The sequence below is a fragment of the Thamnophis sirtalis genome, unplaced genomic scaffold, assembly GCF_051295495.1.
Source record: "Thamnophis sirtalis isolate CommonGarterSnake01/CBP01778 unplaced genomic scaffold, rThaSir2_p1.2 scaffold_5, whole genome shotgun sequence".
NCBI lineage: Eukaryota > Metazoa > Chordata > Lepidosauria > Squamata > Natricidae > Thamnophis > Thamnophis sirtalis.
The window spans coordinates 11,939,234-11,964,612 of NW_028261385.1; the positions used below are offsets into that span (position 1 = coordinate 11,939,234).

At 44.5% G+C, this 25,379-nt stretch overlaps 2 protein-coding genes across 3 annotated transcripts in view; both read right to left on the reverse strand.

Annotated features, from left to right (window-relative positions):
• Positions 1 to 6,022, reverse strand: part of DYM (dymeclin) — a 273,814-nt gene extending 267,792 nt beyond the window's left edge. Inside the window, exon 1 of one of the 2 annotated variants that reach the window (XM_087715316.1) lies at positions 5,871 to 6,022. The gene's annotated coding sequence lies outside the window, so the exon portion shown is untranslated. The remainder of the gene's footprint in view (positions 1 to 5,870) is intronic. The other variant, XM_087715317.1, reaches the window with a different exon arrangement.
• A 4,148-nt stretch (positions 6,023 to 10,170) lies between these two features.
• On the reverse strand, positions 10,171 to 21,529 carry CUNH18orf32 (chromosome unknown C18orf32 homolog). Its single transcript, XM_087715319.1, has 3 exons — positions 21,426 to 21,529; positions 18,744 to 18,992; positions 10,171 to 11,001 (listed from the first exon to the last, which is right to left on the reverse strand). Exons 2-3 carry the CDS (start codon positions 18,960 to 18,962, stop codon positions 10,927 to 10,929), a joined length of 294 nt encoding a protein of 97 aa, XP_087571445.1. The 5' UTR covers positions 18,963 to 18,992; positions 21,426 to 21,529; the 3' UTR covers positions 10,171 to 10,926.
• Positions 21,530 to 25,379: the final 3,850 nt, after the last annotated feature.

Genomic DNA, 25,379 nt, shown 5'->3' on the forward strand with positions numbered 1-25,379 from the left:
AAAAACGGTCATCCGTCACTTTTTCAGTGCTGCTGTAACATTGAACGATCGGTTCTACCACAAAACCGCAGACGACAAAATCGCGGTCGACGAAAGCGCGTATGTGACGTCATCACAGCGCGACGAAAAAGATCAAAAAATGTAAAAATAAAGCTAAAACCTTCCCCTAACCCCCCCAAACCTAACCCTAAACCTAACCCTAAACCTAACCCTTAACCTAACCCTAACCCTTAACGTAACGAAAAACCTAACGCTAACCCTTAACCTAACGCTAAACGTAACGCTAACGCTCTAACCCTAACCCTAACCCTTAACCTAACCCTAACCCTAACTCTTAACCTAACCCTTACCTTTATGTGAATCGGCTTGCTGTAATTTAATTTTTATTTCAATTTTTCGATCTTTTTTGTCGCGTTGTGATGACATCACATACGCGATTTCGTCGACCGCGCTTTTGTGGAACGCGCTTTTGACGGGTCACGTGAACGATCACTAAATAACTGATTGTAATTTGAAGAGCACCTGTAGCACTATGGTAGCGTAGCTGAAAAAGAAGTCTTACAGGTCATGGTGAAAATAGCTGCAAATTGTTTTGTTTAATCAATCTAATAAAGTTAATGATATAATACAAGATTGTAAGGCATTTCATTATACATAATCCTGCATATCAGGATTCTAGGTAAATGATAAAATCATTAATCTTCTAAGATGCAGTGTTATTTTTATAGACAATTCACAACCATAATTGCAAATTCTAGTCTCATAGATGTCACATGCAAAGTAACCATGTAAAATCAGATACCTGTTCTGTTTAAACTAATTGTCAAGTGACTAAACTAATTCTTTCCTTGCATAATCTCTCTTTGGAACAGATGATAGAAGAATGTAAGAGCATAGATGTCACCCCTTCTCCTAAGTGGAGACATATTCATATTAAACCTCATGTTTAAATTTTAAAATACATATTTCTAGAAAGATTCTGAAAGAAGGAATTGGCAGCAACATAAACATAGCAAGTAGCAGAGAAAGAAGTGTACATAAAATTGAAAATGTTTGTTAAAGTAACCTTGTAGATTATGAGACTATGAAGACTGTTTCATATTTTCAAGACTATATTAGGAATAGTTCACTAACCATCCAGAAAAAAGCATTGAGTGATCAAGGAGGATTTAAAAAACTAAGCAGCACAATTCTTGATTTTTCCCACTATTAAGAAAAACAGAAGAAATTCTACAGAACAGAAAATGTTACATACATGAGTTGGCATATAATTTGTAGAACTCCATAGGAATATGGAACAAAGGAAGACATATAAATGACCCCACAAAAAAGATGCCAAACTTTAAATTACATCAGCAACGGACAACCCTGAATAGGATTCGCACCTGTATAAAGAAGGTATAGCATCCTCCCCTCGCTGTGACTGCAGGGTCCCACATCAACCTGTAGAACAAATCTTGACCCAGCTGTATACTGGTCCAATATCTGATTCTTTTATATATATATATATATAAATGATGCTGTGCTTCAGTGGTTAGTGGCCTAGACCTGTGATGGTGAACCTTTTCGGCACCAAGTGCCGAAAAGGGAGTACATATGTGCACTCATCGGGGCCACAACCCGGAAGAGGAGCTGTCCAGATGGCATGCACCTGCAGGAAAATGAACTTCCAATTTCCGGCACACATATAGCAATAGCAGTTAGACTTATATACCGCTTCATAGGGCTTTCAGCCCTCTCTAAGCGGTTTACAGAATCAGCATATTGCCCCCAACAACAATCCGGGTCCTCATTTTACCCACCTCGGAAGGATGGAAGGCTGAGTCAACCTTGAGCCGGTGAGATTTGAACAGCCAAACTGCAGAACTGCAGTCAGCTGAAGTAGCCTGCAGTGCTGCATTTAATCACTGCACCACCTCGGCTCATGCACTCCTGCCAGCTAGTCTTCCAGTTACTGGCACATATGCGCGTGTTGTTAGGTAAGCTCCCCGTTGGAAGAGCAAGTATGTTCAGCGAAGCGTTTTTGAGAGTTGTGTTGGAGAACATACAAACCAGCATACAGAGACACTGCAGTTTAAATAGGGTTTTACTTTTGTGGAAATAGAGGTATCAGAGTCCATCAAACAGTCCAATTTATACACGGATAAGACAGTCAGTCATCAATGTCTTTCAGTTAAGGGATAATCCAAATAACATAGTCCAGTATCATATAATCAGCTCACGGCACTCAGATCAGATCAGCCCGGCATCTAACAAACAGAGAAAGCTAACAGTCATTCTGGCTCCCTCTTATGGCCGATTGAGGAAAACAGCAACCAATCACATTTTACAGTATGCTTTAAAGAAACAGGTACAACATTGTTACATGATTTATATATTGCCAACCCAACCGTTGACGATCAGCTGGCTGGCACACATGTTAACGCTGGAAAACAGAAGGCCAGCTCTTCCAGTTTCTGGCATGCCGCACGGACAAAGGCCACCTGATTGTCAAGCGCGCATGCATGCCAGAAACCCAAAAGAGGAACGGGCGCCGCCACACACGCCAGGCAACATGGCTCCACGTGCTACTTTGGGTACGTGTGCCATAGATTCGCCATCACAGGCCTAGACATTGATAATTGAACACAGATCTTTTTGCATTTATATTTTATTGTGTTACTAATTTAGGTGAAATCATCATATATGTATATTGCTAGTCCATGTATGATATGCCATACACTAAATAAATCAAGAAACCTGCATGGCAGGAAATGATTGAGCACAGAGCATGCAACTTTTAGGTAACCAGGAGCCTTTTTTAATTAAAAAAAAACTATACTGAAATGGCTTAGGACAGGAGTGTCAAACTCGTGGCCCAAGGGAGAATAACCAGTTTGGTCTAGTGGTTAAGGCATCATACTAGAAAGGGGGAGATGGTAAGTTCAAATCTTGCCTTAACCATGAAAGCCAGCTGGATGATTTTGGGCCAGTCTCTCTTTCTCAGCCCACTTCACAGGGTTGCTATGTGGGGGGAAAGGAGAGGAGGAAGGAGGTGTGTTGGATATGTTTGCCACCATGAGTTATTTATAAAATAAAACCACAAAAAATAAAAATAAATTACCAGGACAATAAGCATAAGCCAACCAGAGGTTTAAGCCACATGTACCTATTTTATGCAACAAACTCTTAGAAATTCAAGGCCACGTATAGGTTCCCCAAAATTAGTTTATGGTAGGAAAGACTGGATTGTGATATAAGGGATCTTTTCTCAACTACATTTCAGAAGGAAGCAAAAGGGTGATTTCTCTGCTTAATCATGGCTACACATTGCCTTCACATTAACTTGGGCTTGATGTGCACACCAGAATAGGTTTTCAAATCTCCCACAGCCTCAATGACTCAATGAAACAATTGTGTTCATATCACAAACTAATTCAAGTTTCCAGAATTAGTTCAATGGTCTGGTTATTTTTTTTGATTCACTGAACTTAATAACATTTTACCCTACATGACCCTAGTTATGGATTATCTCTACATATCTTATCTAGACTTTGGAGGTGCATGAACCTAATTGCCATGAAAATTTCTTTTTTCTGGAGTTTTATTTACATACAGAACACTCAAAGGAAAAACCATAAAAACGAGGCCACAGTTCCACACACATTATTCTTTTCTTAGCGTTCATATATGACTTCCCAGCTCCAAGTGGACGGAGCTTGGAGAAAAGAAGTACCGTGTTTCCCCAAAAATAAGACAGGGTCTTATTTTCTTTTGACCCCCGAGATAAGCACTTGGCTTTATTTTCGGGGTCTTATTATTTTTGAGGTGCAGGAGGTGGTGAGCGTGGTCACCTCATGGCTGCTGCTGTGTTGCAATATTTTTGGGTAGGGGTTATTTTAGCGCATGCGCTCAAAAGCCCGATTGGGCTTATTATCCAGGGAGATTTTATTTTCAGGGAAACAGGGTAGCATTTGAATTCACATTTGGCATTGACTGGGTCCACAAAGCTAGTGGCCAGGTTCGAAAATTTAAATTAAACAATTTACAAATCACACTATCCATATAGTAGGTTAACTTCAAACCAATTACCGATATGTTTTAGCATGTTATGCAAAGGAGGCCACAACCACTCAGGTTTGCCTCTGTTGTGCTTTCTGATTCCAAATTCAATTTGCAATTCAGCTTTCCTTGATATGGATGCTGTGGCCCTCCCCAAAGACCATCATTCTGGGATTGATGATTATGTTTATATTCATGTGACCTTTAACCTTTCAGAGGCAGGACAGCCCTGAGCTCTCCAGCTCAGATCAAATCCCAACAGAACTGATTATAGCAGTGATAACTAGGTCTATGGAGATTCTCAATCAAGTCATGGATGTCCCAATGGGACTTTTCCCAAAGACAATTGGACTGTTCTTGGGGGGTTTTTCTTTGAAAATGTTTTGTTTCTCAGAACTGAAGAAGCGTCTTGGATACGAAGCGAAAACGTTTTTAAAGGAAAAAAAAACAAGAAAAGTCCAGTTGCCTTTTGGAACAGTACCATTGGGTCAAAGACCAGCAACATATATACTGTTTTGAGCAGAGCTCAAGGAGAACCCAGAATCCACAATAAGTACGAATAATCCTTGATTTACAACAGTTCATGTAGTGATTGTTCAAAGTTACAACTAAAAAAGTTATGACCATTTTTCACACTTAAGACCATCTTCGCATCCCTATGGTCACATGATTTACAGTTGGATTTTATGCCATTTTACTCCAGATTAACTCAAGCTGCACTATCTGAAATACTGATCCCATCAATAAACCCAGTTAAGTGGTTTCAACACGGTTTGCTTATTCAACTTCTACAACCACCCATCTCAGACAAGTGATTCAGAGCGGTGAACCTATATACATATAAAAACAGTTAGAACCAGTACAGGCACCATACCTATATACATAAAGGTAAAGGTTCCCCTTGCATATATGTGATAGTCGTTCCCGACTTTAGGGGGCGGTGCTTATCTCCGTTTTCAAAGCCGAAGAGCCAGCGCTGTCCGAAGACGTCTCCGTGGTCATGTGGCCGGCATGACTAAATGCCGAATGTGCACGGAATGGGCCAAAGGTGGTTCCTATTTTTTTCTACTTGCATTTTTACTTGCTTTCGAACTGCTAGGGTTGGCAGAAGCTGGGACAAGTAACGGGAGCTCATTCCATTACGAGGCACTAGGGATTCGAACTGCCAACTTTTCTGATCGACAACCTCAGCATCTTAGCCACTGAGCCACTGCGTCCCTTGCATATACATACAGCCAAATTAATTCATATTTTACCTACCTCTCAAGAGGGCAAGAAAAATTAAGACCATAAATATCAATACAACCAAAAAAAACGGGGCTCAGGCTTTTACAATAAAGTGTTGCCTGGCTTGACACAACACCCCAAGGGAAACGCACACTGAATCGTGGAAGATGTGACAACAACCCCCCACCCCCATCCCAGGCTGCCCTCCACTGGAGGGGTGTCTGCCTAGGTCTCTTAAAGCGCTGCTGGGTTAAATAGGGAATGCGTCCACACGTGCTAAATACACCGGGGTTTAAGCTCACATAGCACACGAAGCACTAAAACCCGTGTTGGCCAAGCAATGTCTGGACCCAAATAGCTCGCTTAGCACTTTTGGAGATGTAGGACCTCCGCTGGGGGAGGGGGGGAAGGGAGGGGGGGGATATCCCGGGGTCACCGGGATTTCTTCTTCCCCTGCAGCAACCATTTGCTAGCCCCGCTCTCCCCGACCCGCTGCCTTCCCCAATGGTCCATGTCCCCCCGCCCCATCTTTCCAAGGCTAGCGGGGCAAAAAAGAGGACACCCGGCCCCGTTAACAACCCCTTCCGGCGGTACCGACTCACCGGCTCCGGTTTCCTGGGGGAAGAAAAAAGCGGTGCACCCTGTCACCCCCTCTCTCTCTCCACGCGCGGCCCCCCACCCGGATCTCTTCTGGGACCTGTCGCGCGTCTCCACCGCCGACTTGCCACTGCGCGCGCTCCCGACGCCCGGATTTCCCACCCACCCCCTGCGCGCGGCCGTTTTCTAGCCACGCCCTCCGTCGGCGATCTCCATCTTTTCACGTCGTCACCACTTGTCCCTTCTCGAGGGCGGGGGGAGGGGGGGCGACTTCGCGGAGGTCACGTACCCGGAGGGCTCCGGTCGATCACGTGGAACTGGAGCTGCATGCCGGGAAATGAAGTCCTTCTGAGCTCGCAGTGGGAGTGATTTCACGTTCTCCCGCCTACGCAGAAGCCGCGTTGTTTCCTAGGCGACCTGCCGCGTTAAGAGCTGCTTGTTTAAACACTTCGATGCCTCTAGTGGGTTTGCCCTAGTGGGACTAGGAGTGGCCTGGTTTTGCAAATGCAAACACAACGTTTTGAGACATACCGTCTAATGTCCCAGGTGAAGCCCATTTCACAGAGGGGCAAGTTGATGTAACTAAAAGACAAGTCCATTTCCCTGCAAATGAACACACAACAGACAGCATAACAGCCTTGTGGGATAGCAATAGCAATAGCAGTAGACTTATATACCGCTTCATAGGGCTTTCAGCCCTCTCTAAGCGGTTTACAGAGAGTCAGCATATTGCCCCCTACAATCTGGGTCCTCATTTTACCCACCTCTGGAGGATGGAAGGCTGAGTCAACCCTGAGCCGGTGAGATTTGAACCGCTGAACTGCTGATCTAGCAGTAGCCTGCAGTGCTGCATTTAACCACTGCACCACCTTGGCTCTTAATCCCCAAAGGTGTTTCAAAAGACAACGGGACTTTCTTAGGTTTAGTTGGTTGGTTGGTTGGTTGGTTAATTTCTCACTCATGTACAAGATAACCAGGAATAAGAATAAACGTGAATAAAAACACAGGAAATGGGTACCAATAAATGGGGACAGTGAGACTTTAAAATGTTTTGCTTCTCATCCAAGCAGCTTCTTCGGTTCTTAGACGAGAAGCGAAATGTTTTCAAGGGGGGGGGGGACTCCCAAGAAAGTCCAGTTGTCTTTTCAAAAGAGAAAATCTTTGGGACTAGAGATTCTTCGTCATCCAGGTCAGGGTTGTTCCAAAAGTGCCTTTTCAGGACTTTTGGTATTTTTTTTTCCTTTTGAAGATGTTTCGCTTCTCATCCAAGAAGCTTCTTCAGCTCTGACTGGATGGTGAGGAATGGAAGGATTTATACTCCTTGCAGACAGCTGGTCATTCGCATCCTTTTAGAGAGTCATTGAGGCCACTTGGGAGGTTTATATCTGTGTCCTCAGGGTAACTTGAGTGGTGCTCCTGCTTCCTGTAGTCTGCAAATTTTTTTCCCCTCTGGAAATCCATTCCTGCTCCCACACCATTCAAAGGGTGTTCCATCCCAAATTGTATAGCTAAAAGTCTGTAGAGATTCTTCCTCATCCAGGTCAGGGTTGTCCCAAAAGTGCTTTTTCAGGAGGCTACAGGACTTTCTTGTTTTTTTCCCTTTTGAAGATGTTTCCTTTCTCATCCAAGAAGCTGCTTCAGCACTGACACAGGATAGTGGGGAATGGAAGGATTTATACTCCTTGCAGACAGCTGGTAATTTGCATCCTTTAGGCACTAAAGCAGGGGTAGTCAACCTTTTTATACCTACCGCCCACTTTTGTATCTCTGTTAGTAGTAAAATTTTCTAACCGCCCACCGGTTCCACAGTAATGGTGATGTATAAAGTAGGGAAGTCAATTAAATTTAAAAAAGGAAAGGGCTTCAGTATTAGACAAAACCCCTACCACCCACCATGAAAACTGGAACACCTACAAGTGGGCGGTAGGAACCAGGTTGACTACCGTGGCACGACAAAACCGCGGTCCACTAAAGCGCGTACCTGACATCAGCAGCGCGACAAATACGACCGCGGAGAAAAAAGGGCGCTTTAAAAAGCGCTTTTAAAGCAAGCCGATTCACGTAAAGGTAAGGGTTAGGGTTAGGTTTAGGGTTAGGTTAAGGGTTAGGGTTAGGGTTACGTTAAGCGTTAGGGTTAGGGTTAAGGGTTAGCGTTAGGTTTAGGATTAGGTTAAGGGTTAGGTTTAGGGTTAGGTTTAGGGTTAGGTTTGGAGGGGTTAGGGTAAGGTTTTCGCGTTAATTTTAACTTTACCGCTCACAGCGTGATGTTTTCGTCGCGCTGTGATGATGTCAGGTACGCGCTTTCGTCGAGCGCGCTTTAGTCTACCGCGGTTTTGTGGTGGAACCGTTGACTACCACTGCTCTAAAGTTTAGAGGGTCATTGAAGGAAAAGGGGGAACAAACCAAGGAAGTCCAGTTGCCTCCTGAAAAAGCACTTTTGGGACAACCATGACCTGGATGACAGAGAATCTCTACAGATTTTTGGCTATACAATTTGGGATGGACACCCTTGGAATGGTGTGGGAGCAGGAATGGGTTTCTTTAAAAAAAATGCAAACTACAGAAATCAAGAGCACTGCTCAGCTGACCCTGAAGACACAGACTAACCTCTAAGTGCTTCATGGACCTCCTAAAAGGATGCAAATGACCAGCTGTCTGCAAGGAATATAAATCCTTCCATTCCCCACTATACTGTCAGAGCAGAAGGAGCTTCTTGGATGAGAAGTGAAATGCCTTCAAAAGGGGAAAAAACAAAGTCCAGTTGCCTTGGGACAATCATGATCTGAGTGATTGAGAAGCTCCATAGACAGCCTAGACCAGTGTTTCTCAACCTTGGCAACTTGAAGATGTCCGGACTTCAACTCCCAGAATTCCCCAGCCAGCGAATGCTGGCTGGGGAATTCTGGGAGTTGAAGTCCGGACATCTTCAAGTTGCCAAGGTTGAGAAACACTGGCCTAGACTAAAATTGCCCTCCCAGGGTCAAATGTCATAAATGTATGCCGGTTGCCATGTGCCAAAATGTTGATCATGTGACTGGGGATGCAGTGACAATTGTTAAGTTCAAGGACTTTTTTCCCCAGTGACTTATATTTTTGAATGGTCATTAAAGTTGTAATGTTGTAAAAGCTGAGGACTACCTGTATGTTAAAGGGACATGGTGGCTCAGTGGCTAAGACAATGAGCTTGTCAATCAAGAAAGGTTGGCAGTTTGGCAGTTTGAAACCCTAGCCTTGCATAACTGGGTGAGCTCCCGTTATTTGTCCCAGCTTCTGCCAACCTAGCAGTTCAAAAGCATGTAAAAATGTAAGTAGAAAAATAGGAACCACCTACGGTTCCTATTTTTGGAACCAAAAATAGGAGGGAAGGTAACAGCGTTCGGTGCGCCTTCGGCATTTAGTCATGACAGCCACATGACTACGGAGACATCTTCGGACAGCGCTGGCTCTTCGGCTTTGAAATGGAGATAAGCACCGCCCCCTAGAGTCGGGAATGCCTAGCACTCACCCCCCCAGTCCACTTATCCAATTCCAGAAATGCCTATTATATCTGCAGCAAAGCTAGGTATTTTGAATAGCATTTAATACAGGGCCAAACAATTTTCAATTTTGAAGATATATGGACTTCAACTTCCAGAGTGCAAGAAGACAACAAGCTCCACTTAACTGGTGTGTTTTTAACCTACATCGAGGTGGCGCAGTGGTTAAATGCAGCACTGCAGGCTACTTCAGCTGACTGCAGTTCTGCAGTTCAAATCTCACCGGCTCAGGGTTGACTCAGCCTTCCATCCTTTCGAGGTGGGTAAAATGAGGACCCGGATTGTTGTTGGGGGCAATATGCTGACTCTGTAAACTGCTTAGAGAGGGCTGAAAGCTCTATGAAGCGGTATATAAGTCTAACTGCTATTGCTATAACTGCTATTGCTATTAACTTTGGTATGAAAAAAAGGGGAGAGGGAGAGAAGTGGGACTCGGAACATAATGTGTCTATTGCTTCCACACTTTATTCAAATTCTAAATCAGTTAAATTTGCATTTTCCTAGGCAAAGAGTTGTAATCTGCTTATTCACTAAAACAGATCGCAGATTAATAAGGAACTCTCTATCCGCAGGGAACATTTCCTATTCACCCATCTGTTCTCTGTAAAAATGCCTTGAATTGAAAAGGAAGTCATGAGCATATCCTAAGGTGCAATCTTTACTTCATATGGGATACAGCACTTCTCTATTACTTTATGAAAAACATACATGGATCTTAGAATGCAGCAACTGAAAATCTACATTGCAGACAAAATAATAGAGTTACAACAATGAGCAGTAAGGTTTATTTGCTATGGCAGTCTTGGGAGTTATTCGAATTAGGGGGGCAGACATTATCAACCAAAATACAGGAATTTGCATAAAGAGTTATGTTTGTTTATCAGCTTTAGCTTTTTCCCCCCTCCTTTAGAAGTTTAAAAACTTCAAAAAAAAGGACATTTTCCCTTTGTGGCATTGTATTGGTATTGTCTCCTCCATGTATAATATCTGCTTTTTAAAAGTTTTCTATACCATCGTGAGGAATCAGCAAAAGGGCAGCTCTGTAGATGCTAATTTAGAAAAAGCAAATTAGTAGCTTATCAATACATTCATCATTAGTGTGCAAATATTTACAATGCTGCTTTCTTTTTAGCTACTGCAAGTATGATCTCTTGCTTAAAAAAACAAACAAAGCTAGGAGTCATCATCAATGAAGGATTTTAGGAATTTTTTTTTTTAAACACGTAGCAAAATTGACAGTTACGGTTTTAATAAAATGGACACTAAAACTGTTAACACTCTTCAATTGCACTGCACGTTAGGGTTCCAGTCCCCCCCCCCAATTTTCAACAACAGCAAGACAATGTATTAAAAACTATTTTCAAAGACACAGCTAGAATTATTCCAAGTCTCCTTCGGGTGATGGTTGTTTATACATATTCCAAATTTCCATTCAGATAAATGTGCAATCAGTAAAATATCCATGTGGGGACAACACTGTGAGTTCATTTCCTATAACAGCCTTGATCCCACAGCAGAAGCGTGACTAATCTGTTTTTTTGTCGGAGTCTTCTTTGGGTCCAATTCCAGAAAATCCGTTTGCAATGCCATTACTTTTGGTCTGAAAGACAGGGAGGGAGGGTGAAGGAACAAGATTTTTTAAATGCACATTCATTCCATCACAGTTTTGAAAGAGAAAAACCAGAATACTGACTAGCTGGGTTTAAGATGCCTTTCTTGGTCCTAAAAAAAAGATCAGGCTCCTTTTAGATCAGTGGTATTGTGGCCCACCAGCAACCAAAAGAGCTGGCAGCAGATTCGGACAGTGAGGAGGTTGGGGAGGAACATGGGCCCGTCCTGGATTCTGGGGAAGGCTCGGATGAGGGCTCTGTGACAGAGGCAGAGAGGGGGCCCAGGCCATCTGGTAGTTATTTGCTGCCTCTGAAGCCCCCGGAGTCTGACATCAGTGAGGCAGAAGAACAGCAGGAGCCTGTTCCCAGTATGCGCATGCGCAGAGCTGCCAGAAGGCAAGAACAGTTAAGAAAACAGGATCAGAGGAGAAAGGAGAGGAATAGGAGAAAGGGAAAGGCAGAGGAAGAATGGGAGGGAATGTAAGAGTAGGAAAGGGGGGAGGAATGGGAAGAAGAGGGGAAGGGTAAAGGGGAGGAAGGGGAAGGAGAGAAGGGAAAGGAGAGGAGGAAGGAAGGAAAGAGAGAAGAAAGAGAAGAAAGGGGGGTAGGAAGGAGGGAGGGAAGGAGGGAAGGAAGGAGAGAAGGAGAGAAGAAAGGAGGGAAGGAAGGAGGGAATGTAGGAGAGAAGGAAGGGGGAAGGAAGGAGGAATAGAAGGGGAAAGGAGAGAAGGAAGGAGAAAAGAAAGGAGGGAAGGAAGGAAGGGGGAAGGAAGGAGGGAAGGAGAGAAGGAGGGAAGGGGAAGGAGGGAGGGAAGGAAGGGGAGTAGGAGAGAAGAAACGAGGGAAGGAAAGAGGGAGGGAAGAAGAAGTAGGACGTTGTAGAGATAAGATGGATCTATGGGATGATAAAAAAGCAATCTTCAAGTATATTGTCAACAGTAGGGAAAAATTGTTATAAATACATATTATTAATAACAGTTATGAGATCATATAATTGTGAATGTATATATGAAATTGATAAAATTAAAATAATTAACAAAAAGAAAAAAAAGAAAACAGGGTCGACTTGGGAGTAAGGCTTGGAGATGATGGAACCCTCCCATAAGACGTAAAAGAGGAGCGAACAGGATGTGAGCTGCAGGAAGCAATTAGTTCATCGGATCAGTTCAAGCTTTGAAAAGTTCTATTTGGCCTTGCTCTGCATTTGGCAATTAGGACTCTGGCAGCATCCAAAGGGAGATAAGTTGGGTGTTTATCAACATTCCCCTGAAAGACTATGGCAACTCGAGCAGGCATCTGTCGGAATCTTCACGGATTGTTTGGGAATGTCCATGATTTCCAGCCGTATAAATAAAAGAGGGTTTTTCAGAATAAGATTGTAATTTATGCTTTCTCAGGAAGCTTAGATCAGAACAAGTGGTTCTCCAACTGTTTCGGCACCAAGGATTAGACTGATGGAAGACAATTTTTCTACAGACCGGGCTGAGGCCGGGAGGAGGGGGGGGGAGGGTTACTGGTCCACAGCTCAGGTTGGGGACCCGTTTTACATCATGCTTAAGACAGCCTTGGGGATAGAAGGGAGCTGAGTTGGATTCATCATTAATTAGAGTCATAACTTTATTGTTAATGACCGTTCCAAGTTATGACAGACCTCCCCCCAAAAGGTACTTATGAACCAGTTCCAAAGGCTGCAAACCCAGAACTTGCAACCCCATGGCCATAAGAGCCGAGGTGGCGCAGTGGTTAAATGCAGCACTGCAGGCTACTTCAGCCGACTGCAGTTCTGCAGTTCTGCAGTTCGGCTGTTCAAATCTCACCGGCTCAGGGTTGACTCAGCCTTCCATCTTTCCGAGGTGGGTAAAATGAGGACCCGGATTGTTGTTGGGGGCAATATGCTGACTCTGTAAACCGCTTAGAGAGGGCTGAAAGCCCTGTAAAGTGGTATATAAGTCTAACTGCTATTGCTATTGCTATATTTCAGGCTCTTGGTAATTGCCTAACCTTTGTCGTCAAAGGGTGTAGTGCTCCAAGGTTACATGATGTGATGTATAATGTCTTTTGCCAGCAGAAGACACCCCCGGGAATGCTTTGACTCACTTAGTGACGAATGTTTGCTTAGCAACTGCTGCATTCACTTTACAGCCACAGCAACCTCTTAATAACCAACACAAAAAAGGTTGCAGAATTGGATCTGTCACGTGGGTGTCTCAACATATGACCACCATGACTTATAATGGCCATCCAGGCTCCATTACGGTCATAAGTCAAGGACAACCTGTAATATGCTTAAGCCACTTCACTTGCAGCCATGTATGCCCAGGGGTGGGATTCTATCAGTTCGGGCGAACTGATGCTCCGACTATCAGCTGGGAGTGAACCGGTTCGCTCCAACTTTGAAGTGGGCCCTCTCGCCATCCCCTGCACTATAATCACCTACACTATATTGCCAAAAGTATTCGCTCACCCATTCAAATAATCAGAATCAGGTGTTCCAATCACTTCCATGGCCACAGCTGTATAAAATCAAGTACCTAGGCATGCAGACTGTTTTCACAAACATTGGTGAAAGGATGGGTCGCTCTCAGGAGCTCAGTGAATTCCAGCGTGGAACTGTGATAGGATGCCACCTGTGCAACAAATCCAGTGGTGACATTTCCTCGCTCCTAAATATTCCACAGTCAACTGTCAGCTGCATTATAAGAACGGGGAAGTGTTTGGGAACGACAGCAACTCAGCCACGAAGTGGTAGGCCACGTAAACTCATCCAACATCAGTGTGTGACCGCACAAATGTGCTTCTGGGAAGAATGGTCAAAAATTCCCATCAACACACTCCTGAACCTTGTGGACAGCCTTCCCAGAAGAGTTGAAGCTGTTATAGCTGCAAAGGGTGGACCGACGTCGTATTGAACCCTATGGATTAGGAACGGGATGTCACGTACAGTAAGTTCATATGCGAGTAAAGGCAGGTGAGCGAATACTTTTGGCAATATAGTGTATATTTCCTATTCCGAAGTCCAGCTGATTGGCGCAGCAGAGTGATTTGCCATGCCTCGGCTGTTTTCTTCGCCAGCGGTATTGCCGAAGGTGAGATTTCGGTAAATTGTACACGCGCACACAGCGCCCATCCGGTAGGTTCGGCGTGTGCGCGAGCAAAGCGAACCGGTTGTTAAACCGTTAGGATCCCACCCGGGGGTACAGTACGCCTATCCCTGGAATTCTATTAAAACCACAGAAAGTAATATCTTGCAGGCAAAGGCTACATCTGGAGATGAAGTAAGAAGAGGGCATTTGCACCCCACGATACAGGACCAGCGATGTCACCTGAGCAGAGTGGCATAATTTTCCCGCTTATTTGGTGGGGGAAGCTGGCTAAAACAACCTGTGTTTTAAGCTTCCCAGAGGAAAATGGCTGGGGATGATGGGACAGAATGCAGAGAGTTTTCAACTTCAACAAAGCTTATGGTTTTCAATTCACCCCTTCAAACCCTAAAACTAAAAACCGTTTACAAAATGGAGGGGGAGGGGGAAATGTCGCTCATGTGTGACAATAAAGAAAATTTAAGAGTGGCTCATTTATAGTCCATGGACTATAAATTATTAATATTATTTAATAATTGATTGTTAATGATACTAATGACGGTTGTTAATTATTAATAGTATTATTTTGGAGACGGCAAGCACTGTTTAGGCGCAGCCAGACATCCTGGCACCTATAGGCCCGATGTTGCTAATCCTCACCCTAAAGCACAATGATATTTGCTTTCACACAAGCATTTTAAACAGGATGCTGGTACAGTACATTCAAGCTTGTCGAGGGCTTCAACGACTGCAAAGCCAAGCTGCTTCCAATTCTCTGCAGCATTTGTGTGGCCTTAACTTAAGAGGCAATCTCCATTCCATTATGAATATTCATTGATGTTGTGGCCCAGCAGGAGCCGTTGGAGCTGCAACAAGACTCCGACAGCGAGGGGACTGATGAGTCGGCTCTGGAGTATGTGGAGGACCCTGGACAGGGTTCCAACTCCGAGCAGGGCACAGAGAGGCTGGTTGGCCACCAGAAGAGGCACCTGAGCCTTGGACAAGTGGGGAGGAGACAAGGGAGAGTGAGCCGGATGCCAGTAGTGAGTTGTTCCTGGATGCACGCCATCGAAGAGCTACTAGGCGTCAGGAGCAGTTGCGCAGTTACAGGAGGTAATTGCACTCAGCTGGTGGTCATTAGGCTCCTCTCCAGACTATAAAAAGACTCCTTGTGCACACGTCCCTCTTTGCAGAAGTCAACGCAGGATTGAATGCCGGAGGACATTACTGTGAGCTTGGCAGGCTGGATTGCTGCTAAGCCTTATCTGTGTTTATTGCTGCCCAAGCTTGTCTGTGCTGGTTTGCTGCCAAGGACCTGTCTGTTAATTAAATGCCGTAACTTATCTCTGGCTCAGAGTGTGTGTTGGTGTGGGACAAGGGGGGTCAGAACACATTGGTAAATATGCGCAGGATGTAAACAGCAGAGAAAAAAACCACAGGTAGTGAATGAGACCACCGCCAAAGCCTTCAAGCTTAAAATTCATCCAGGAGCAAAATTCAAAATGAATAGCTTCCTTTTCATAGGTATGTTCCAGATACCTAAGAGCCACAGTGACACAGTAATTAGAGTGCAGTACTGCAGGCTAATTCTGCTGACTGCCAGCTGACTGCAATTTGGCAGTTCGGGTCTCACCAGATCAAGGTTGAGTCAGCCTTCCATCCTTCCGAGGTGGGGTAAAATGAGGGCCCAGATTGTTGGGGGCAATAGGCTGACTCTGTAAACTGCTTAGAGAGGGCTGTAAAGCGGTATATAAGTGCTATTGCTATTGCTATCCTCCAAGGAATGCATGGCTCATGCAGGAATGAAAAACAGAGAAACTGGTCTATCAGAATCACTGCATTAAGCAAGCAAGACCTGTTTGCAACCAGCAAACCCGCATGAATCACATATCCCTTTTGTGATCCTATTGTTTTCTTTGCGTCGGTTGGGGCCTTTGTACAGATAGTCCTCGACTTACAACCATTCGTTTAGTGACTGTTCGAAATTGCAGCAGCACTGAAAAAGGGGACTTATGAGCAGTTTTCATTCTTACAAATGTGGCAGCATCTCCATGGCCATGGGAAAAGAAGAGGGGGGTCAAATTATTATTCTCCAAAGCACCAGAGAACAGGACAAGAAACAACGGTTGGAAACTAATCAAAGAAAGAAGCAACCGGGAATCAAGGAGAAACTTCCTAACAGCGAGGACAATTAACCAGTGGAACAACTTGCCTTCAGAAATTGTGGGTGCTCCATCACTGGATGCTTTTAAGAAAAGTCTAAGGGGTGTTAAACTCAAAGCCCGGGGGCTGGATCTGGCCCTCGATGCCTCTGCCAGCTAAAACAGAGGGGCTGTATGGGGATTCTCCCGATGTCCGTTTTCACTGGCAGAGGGTTGCAGGAGGCCATCGCAGCCAAAAACGGAGCTTGGGAGCCCATTTCCTCTGGCAGAGTGCGTGAGCCACCACAAGCACCGACATGAGTGATGTTAAGCTGGCCATGCCCACCCTCGCCATGCCCATTCCAGCCCCCCCCCCCCCAAGGTCAAACACAACCCTGATGCGCCCCTCAATAAAATCGAGTTTGACACCCCTGGTCTAGACAGTCACCTATCTGAAATGGTATAAGTTCTCCGGCTTGAGCAGGGGGCAGGACTAGAAGACCTCCAAGGTCCCTTCCAGCTTATTATTAGAGCCGAGGTGGCGCAGTGGTTAGGGTGCAGTACTGCAGGCCACTTTAGCTGACTGTGATCTGCAGTTCAGCGGTTCAAATCTCACTGGCTCAAGGTCGACTCAGCCTTCCATCCTTCCGAGGTGGGTGAAATGAGGACCCGGACTGTGGGGGCAAGTTGCTGACTCAATTTGCTAAAACATTTTGTAAACCGCTTAGAGAGGGCTGAAAGCCCTATGAAGCGGTATATAAGTCTAATAAATAAATAAATAAATATTCATTCTATTCTACATCTGGTGATCAAAATTCAGGGGCTTGAAAACTGGCATGTATGACAGTTGTGCTGTCCTGGGGTCATCAGATCCCCATTTAGCAATTTCCCCAGACAGCTTCCGATAAGCAAAGTCAATGGGGAAAGCGAGATTCACTTAAGGACTGCATCACTGAATTATGACTGCATGTTTCGCTTAACTGTGGCAAAAGAAAGACTACAAAATGAGGCACAACTTACTTAAACGTCTCACTTAGCAATGGGAATTTGGGGCTCAACTGCGGTCATAAGTCGAGGACTACCTGCATTAATTTCATCTATCTGATATGGTCAACTGACTAAATGAATAAACTTTCTACCGGAAATCCTTACAAGAGTTCACTTAGTGACCGTTCAGAGTTACGGCGGCAGTCAAAAAAGCGACTTGTGACCATTTTTTACACTTACAACCACTGCAGCATCCCCATGGTCATGTGATCAAAATTCAGATGCCTGGCAGCTGGTTCGTATTTATGACGGGGGGCACGTAATCCCCTTTTGTCACGTTCTGACTATCAAAGTCAAGGGGGGAACCAGTTTCACCCAACAATTGTGTTACAAATTTACGAACTGCAGTGATTCACTTAGCAACGGTGCCAAGAAAAATCTTTAAATGGAGCCAAAGTCATTTAACAAATGTTTCACTTAACAACAGAAATTTGGGACTTAATTGTGATCGTAAGTTGAGGACTACCTGTATTTTATTCTTATCCATTTCTAACGGGGCTCCTCAAAACATACTGTATATTTTGACTGTAAGACGCACTTTTTTCCCCTCAAAAAAGAGGGTGAAAATCTGGGTGTGTCTTATACACTGAAAACAGACTTTTTGGCCTACAGAAATCCCGCTCCCTTTGCAAAAATGGCCGTAGGAGGCTTCCAAAATGCTCCTGGGGGCTGGGGAGGGCAAAAATTGAGAGACCGCCTGCTGCCAATTACCTCCCACAGACCCATTAGATCTCACAGGGTTGGCCTCCTCCGGGTGCCATCTACCAGCCAATGCCATCTGGCTATTACCCGGGGGAGGGCCTTCTCTGTGGCAGCTCCGGCCCTCTGGAATGAACTCCCCGCGGAGATTCGGACCCTCACCTCTCACCAGGCCTTCCGAAAAGCCGTCAAAATCTGACTTTGCCGGCAGGCCTGGGGGTGATGAGTTCCCTTCCCTCTTGACATGTATGGTTGTGCGGCTGTTGCTTATTTTTATTATTTGTATTTCGTTTTTATGTTCCCCTTTTTCCCCTTTTGAATTGTTCGCCGCCCTGAGTCCTCCCGGAGAAGGGCGGCATATAAATAATAAAATTCCATTCCATTCCAAAAATGCGTGAAAAACGGGCCGTTTTTTTCTTGGTTTTGCCCCCTCCCCAGCCCCCAGGAGCACTCCATAAGTCTCCTAAAGGCTATTCATGCCCTTTTTTAAGACAAAAAACAGGCCCGTTTTCATGGGAAATGGGCCGTTTTTTGCTTGTTTTGGGGAGGCCCCAGCCCCCAGGAACACTCTCCAAGCCTCCTGAAAGCTATTCATGCTTTTTTGGCAAAAAATGGGCCTGTTTTTGCAAAAAAAGGACTGTTTTGGGGAGGACTGCAAAGTGCAAAAACTTCTTTTTTTTTTAATTTGCCTCTTCAAAATCTTGGTGCGTCTTATACTCCGAAAAATGCAAGTAGACAGAAATGTTTCGCCTGGCTAATACTTACTTTATAAAGTTCTGGCTGATCGTTGAAGGAATCCTGCTTCACGAAATCGTGCCCATTTTCAGAGCTGTTCTTTTGGTCTTGCTTTGCCGTTTCCTGCACTGCTTTCTTGGGCCAAATGCGCTTCACGAATGGAGAGATGAAGGGATAAAGATATGGCTCCAGGAACCGTTTGTAGACCCACAGCAGAACTGGAATGACGATGCACGGAATGCACACCATGGTTCTTTTGTAACGTGCTTTAAAAATGTGCTGGAGGAAGAAATGCAACAGGTTGAAACCATTAGGTAGATAAGGTTCATCCTCACCAATTTGGTGTGGGGGGGATACCCTTTCCAAATCCGTATGTATGGAAACCTTTTCCACCTTTTTTTTTTTAATAGAATTTTTTTTTAATTTTTGTTACATAGACAACATATACACACAACAATAGGCTCTCCTCCGGGTAGTGGCCAGATGACATTGGCTGGTAGACGGAACAGTACCTGTGAGAGGGACCTTGGAGTCCTACTGGAGGATCACGTAAATATAGCAGTGTGCGGCGGCAGCCAAAAAAGCTAATACAATCCTTGGTTGTATAAACAGGCATACAACCGAAATCATGTGAAGTATTAATACCGCTTTATAAATCCTTAGTAAGACCCCACCTGGAATACTGCATCCAGTTTTGGTCACCACATTACAGTGGTGGGTTTCAAATTTTTTTAGAATCGCTTCTGTAGATGTGGCCTGCTTTGTGGGAGTGGCTTGCCAGCCATGTGACCAGGTGGGAGTGGCTTGGTAGTCATGTGACTGGATGGGCGTGGCCAACTTGTAAAATGTGGTGAAACTCACTTAACAATGCTCTTGCTTAGCAACCAAAATGTTGGCTCAGAAACTCTGGCATTTGAAGCACGCAAGTCTTAAAGATGTCAAGTTACAAGACCCTGGCACCCCTAACCCTTTAGGAAAAAAACCGCAGGGGTATTCAAACTTGACAGCTTTAAGACTTGTGGACTTCAACTCCCAGAATTCCTCCTCCAGTCATGTTGGCTGAGGAACTCTGGCATTGAAGTGTGCAAGTCTTAAAGCTGTCAAGTTACAAGACCTTTGCACCCTAACCCTTTAGGGGAAAAAAAACCCAGGGGTGTTCAAACTTGACAGCTTTAAGACTTGTGGACTTCAACTCCCAGAATTCCTCCTCTCGCTCTTCATCTTGATGATGTGCGGACGGGCAGGGGGCGGGAGGGAACTGGAACCGGTACTAAACAGCACTGTAGATTTGTGGAACCTCTTCTATAGAAGAGGTTAGAACTGGCAGGAACCCACCTCAGCCACATTATAAAAAAGATGTTGAGACTTTGAAAAAAAAGTGCAAAGAAGGAAGGGCAACTAAGATGATTAAAGGCCTGGAGACTAAAATGTATGAAGAACGGTTGCCGGATTTGGGTTTGGCTAGTCAAGAGAAAAGTGTTGTGGCCTGCCAGCAGCCAGTGGAGCTGGTGGCTGACTCAGACAGTGAGGAGGTTGGGGAGGAACATGGGCCTGTGCTGGAGCCTGGGGAAAGCTCTGATGAGTGCTCTGTCTTGGAGGCAGAGAGGGGGCCAGGGCCGTCCAACAGTTATCAGCTGCCTTCGGAGTCGGAGATCAGTGGGGCAGAAGAACAGCTGGAGCCTGTTGCACATGCACAGAGCTGCCAGGAGAAGGGAACAGTTAAGGAACAAGGGTCGACTCAGGAGTAAAGGCAGAGATGGACGATGAATGGCCTCTCCCATAGGGAGGAGGAGGCTATTAGTTCAATTAATTAGTGTGAAGATTTGTTCCTGACTCTCAGAAACTCCTTGCCAATTATTTTGTTATACGGGCGTTGCAAAGATATCGGCCTGGCAGCTCTCCAAGCCTGATAAGTTCTGTGGTTACAAATTCACCCTTGAAAGACTGTTTGCCGGGACTTTGCTGAATGTGAAAGAGAGGAATTCACATTAGCGTAATAAAAAGGGGGGGGGTTGTCGAGAAAAGGAGTCTGCTTTGTGATTTTGTGAAGCCGAAGTCACAACAAAAAGGACATGATAACAGTGTTCCAGTATTTGAGGAGCTGCTACCCCCCCAAAAAAAGGGGGGGGTGTTCCAACTTATTTTTCAAAGCACCAGAAGGCAAGATAGCAATAGCAATAGCAGTTAGACTTATATACCGCTTCATAGGGCTTTCAGCCCTCTCTAAGCGGTTTACAGAGTCAGCATATCGCCCCCACAGTCTGGGTCCTCATTTTACCCACCTCGGAAGGATGGAACAATGGATGGAAACTAATCCATTGGAGAGAAGCAACCTGGAACTAAGGAGAAACTTCCTAACAGGGAAGACAATTAACCAGTGGAACTCATCACTGGAGCTTTTTAAGAAGAGACTAGATAGTCACATCTGAAATATTATAAGTTCTCCTATAATGAGCAGGGGGCTGGACTAGAAGACCTCCAAGGTCCCTTTCCAGCTCCATTCTGATTCTCTGATTTAAAGGGAAACCTGCCCCTCCCACGCAATTTTAAAGTGACCGTTTCAAACAAAACATTCAAATCGGTTGGGGGCTTCACCTTGGCCTCCGAGAGGGACGCATTAGCCAGAAGGCGACAGGAAGGAAGAACGGCGCTTAGGTTTCCCCCCCCTCACCTGACACCCCCCCCCCCCCCGCCGCCCCGCGTCTCACTTACCTGCGCGAACCTCCAACGATTCCAGGTCTGAAGAGGGAAGCCGCTTCACTTCCGGGAAAGACGAAAGAAAAGAAACGTCGCTTCGCGACCACCAATGGGAGAGGAGGAGGCGCGTGACGCAAGGGAAAGGCTCCGCCCTGACGCGGTTCCTGCGGGGAGCAACATGACAGGCGAGGCAGAGCGGCCTCGGGTCGCGCGTGCGCTCAGAGCGATGCGCTTTTGCAGCCACTAAGTCCTTTAAGGCAGGGATCTCCAAACTTAGCCACTTGAAGCCACTTGAAGACTTGTGGACTTCAACTCCCAGAATTCCTCAGCCAGCAAAGTCCACAAGTCTTCAAGCTTTGCTGGCTGAGGAATTCTGGGAGTTGAAGTCCACAAGTCTTCAAGCTTTGCTGGCTGAGGAATTCTGGGAGTTGAAGTCCACAAATCTTCAAGCTTTGCTGGCTGAGGAATTCTGGGAGTTGAAGTCCACAAGTCTTCAAGCTTTGCTGGCTGAGGAATTCTGGGAGTTGAAGTCCACAAGTCTTCAAGCTTTGCTGGCTGAGGAATTCTGGGAGTTGAAGTCCACAAGTCTTCAAGCTTTGCTGGCTGACGAATTCTGGGAGTTGAAGTCCACAAGTCTTCAAGCTTTACTGGCTGACGAATTCTGGGAGTTGAAGTCCACAAGTCTTCAAGTGGCCAAGCTGGGAGACCCCTGGCCTTAAGGGACAAATATACACACACAACACACATATATGAGTATGTTTGTGTTGTGTGTGTGTGTCACATTTTTTCCTTAAAGCCAGCAACTCCTCAGGGACCTGTGTGTGTGTGTGTGTTCCACGGTTTTTTTTCTTACCTCTTGCCAGCAATGCCGCCGCCTTTTCCTATCTCAATAGTTATCTCAATATTTTTTTTCCTGGAGTATTGCAAGGGGCGAAAAAATAAAAATTCAAAAACTCTGGAGAAACAAGAGATGCAGGCCATGTTGCTGATGAAAGAGCGAAAGTGGATTTCATCCTGTAAATGGGATGATCCTGAGCAAAATTCACAGGCGATTAAGTCTCTCTCTCTCTCTCTCTCTCTCTCTCTCTCTCTCTCTCTCTCTCTCTCTCTCTCTCTCTCTCTCTCTCTCTCTCTCTCTCTCTCACACACACACACACACACACACACACACACACACACACACACAGGCACCTCTCTTGGTATTTTTCCTGCAATGTTTGGAAAGTGAAATAATGGCAGAAGAGGTTTGGAATTTAGATTTGCTGCAGTGCAGTTCTTTCCACCCTCGAAATACAAATTTGTATACTTGTAATGCAAATTTGACATTGTGTTGTCCCCGTGATATTGATCAAGCCATCTTTTACGTGTTAGAGCCAATTTTGGCCACTGTGCTTTTTAGATGGATTGGAAAAAAAGTGGAAAAGGTTAAGACACTAGACAGTGATTCTCAACCTTGGCAACTTTTAAGATGTCTAGACTTCAAGTCCCAAAATTCCCCAGCAAGCCACTTCGGTTTTAAGAACATCCAAGAAGAAACACAATGTATTAATGAGTGTGCAACTAGCAAGATGATTTCATCAGGTGGAAATGCCCAGTTCTGAAGCATCTTTCTAGTATAGGACTGTATTTTACACTCTTCCAGTCCTGAAAATGTGTAGCACACCTACATGATGGATTAAGTTATAGGGAAGCAGATCTTGAATGTTTAAGGAGTAGAATTAACAGCACTGCAGCCCTTCCAATTCTTGAAATTCCAGTATGTGGATTACATTTTTAAAAAGATGATGCCATTAAGGACATCACTGTACCTATTGCCCAAATGTGATACTCCATTTGCTTTTTAGACTGCTGTGAGGGCTACTCTCATCTTTAAGGATTGCATGAGGAAATCCAGAAATACAACAAAATGTTCCCAGGGTAGACAATGCGGAAGACCATTGTTATTTCGAGAGGTTTTGTTGCAGAAAATGACAGGCTTTAGACTTCTCAGGATATAGGAAAGGTTTATTTGGCAGCCAGGTTCAGAAAGCTAGCCCATGGCTTAGCATTGCAAGTTCTGAACAACCTTCATTATCGAAGCACGCATTCTTATACATTCTCAAAAGCATTGCAGCACGGAAATACTTAACACATTTCTTAGTGGTTACCTTGAGGAGAAAGCCTTATAAGGAGATGAGGGTCTTCTTTTGTTACAGGTATGGACTACGTGTCATTAATGAACTTTATTTGAAACTTGTGGTTTAGATTTTTGACATAGGGACTGTTGAAAGAAATGTCCTTCTGGGTTCAGCTCCAAGTCGGGAAGAAGACACTGAAGACATGGAGGCTGCTTGGAAAGATGGTTTATTGTTGGACAGGACCACATGGCTTGAGCCCTGAACAGAAAAGGTGATCACATGATTCAATGTTGATGGAGAAGAAGAGAAGAGCTGAGGGAGGGGCTTGCTAGGCTTTTTATACCCCGTTTAGTCCCACCTCTCTGTTTCCTGTTCCTGTGTAAGAAATGTATTCTGATTGGTTGTCAGACTCCCATGGGGCCATGCAGGGGGCTACTCTCTAGGCTGTTTTGAATCCATAGATGAGTTCTCAGATGCCATGTGGAGAGTTCAGTAATATCCCTTCCCCCTACAACTGCAGTGGAGAAGTCTTTATTATGTAAAGTGGCCTATTGACGAAGTGTGGATGGGCAGGAAGTTACAGGCAACTATTCTGTCTTTTAAAGCATGTTTCTTTCTTTTCACATCCAGAGAAATATTCTGCCTTTTCAATATTTCCTAGGATATTTCATTTTTCTGGGAGAGGGCTAGATGATAACTTCCCACAGGACTTTGGCTAGAACATCTTGTGGTTAGAGGCTGAAGACATTTCTTTTAAGCAAGCTTCTCACGATCCTTTTTATGCCACATCTTCATTCTTATATTTTTTTTAATCCATCTTTTATTCTACTTTATTTTAGTGATACGTTTTGATTTCTCCTTTAAGTTAGGAAAAATCTAGAACTTTAGAGGTCCTTCTGAGCCAGCCTGCTTGGGTTTTTTTTCCCCACCCTTGTTTATTAAATAAAGGAGAAGAGGGAGGGATATTCTCATAGCTTCACAGTTTTTCCCGCTGCGAACGTCTCTGACTTTTGATTCCCCTCCCAAGATTACGAGTCAGACAGTCAAGGTTAGGTCTTGTACTCTGCTGACTGCATCAAGGCTCTGAAGGCCTGGTCCCAAGGTTTGATTAAAAAAAACAACTTTGGGGTTATTTGTTGGTAGCTTCTGCGCAGATCAGCATTGGGCATTGTGGAAACTGGCCATCTCTGCAGCATCTCTGCTCTCGTCATTAAGGAGCTCCTGTCAGTCTGTAAGACATTTGGTTATCATCTTACTTGGTATGTATGTCTTTTATGCTATGCTTTTACATCTCTTTGCTTATGTTGTCCCCAAAACTGGGCTCTTGTTTGGTGTCGAAGCCGATAAGTCACCGGACACAAGGTGTGATCCAGAATTATACTTTTATTTTGGTACCAAGATACAAGGAGCCGAGTTTGAAAAGCTAACCAAGGGCCAAGATTAGGATTTTACAGCTGTTTTTATAGTCAAAGGATGGTCGCATTCAATCCTTTGTCCTTCCCCTAATAATGCATGCATAATAGATATTTTTTTAATTAACAAACATGTAAGATACACACATACAAAAGTTAGACGTACACCACATTTATACAATACAGTACGAACAGGAACTTCCTGGTTTTTATAATAGCAATCATCAATCGATACTGCTCACCTTATATTATTTCCCCTTCTATTGTATTTCATTTGGATTTCACCATTCTTAACCCTCTTATTTTACTCATAACTATTATTTTTGAGTTTTGTTATATTCGTTCATTGATTCTAGTTTCTTTCCTCCATCCACCTACACCATTTATCCCATATCTGGTAGAATTCTGATTCTTCCTTTCCCTGTATTTCTTTGGTTAGT

Excerpts from the sequence above, each read along its gene's own strand:
- CUNH18orf32 (XM_087715319.1), bottom strand. The coding sequence starts at position 18,962 with ATGGTGTGCATTCCGTGCATCGTCATTCCAGTTCTGCTGTGGGTCTAC. Across the intron at positions 11,002-18,743 it reads ATCAGCCAGAACTTTATAAA|ACCAAAAGTAATGGCATTGC; the intron begins GTAAGTATTAGC and ends CCTGTCTTTCAG.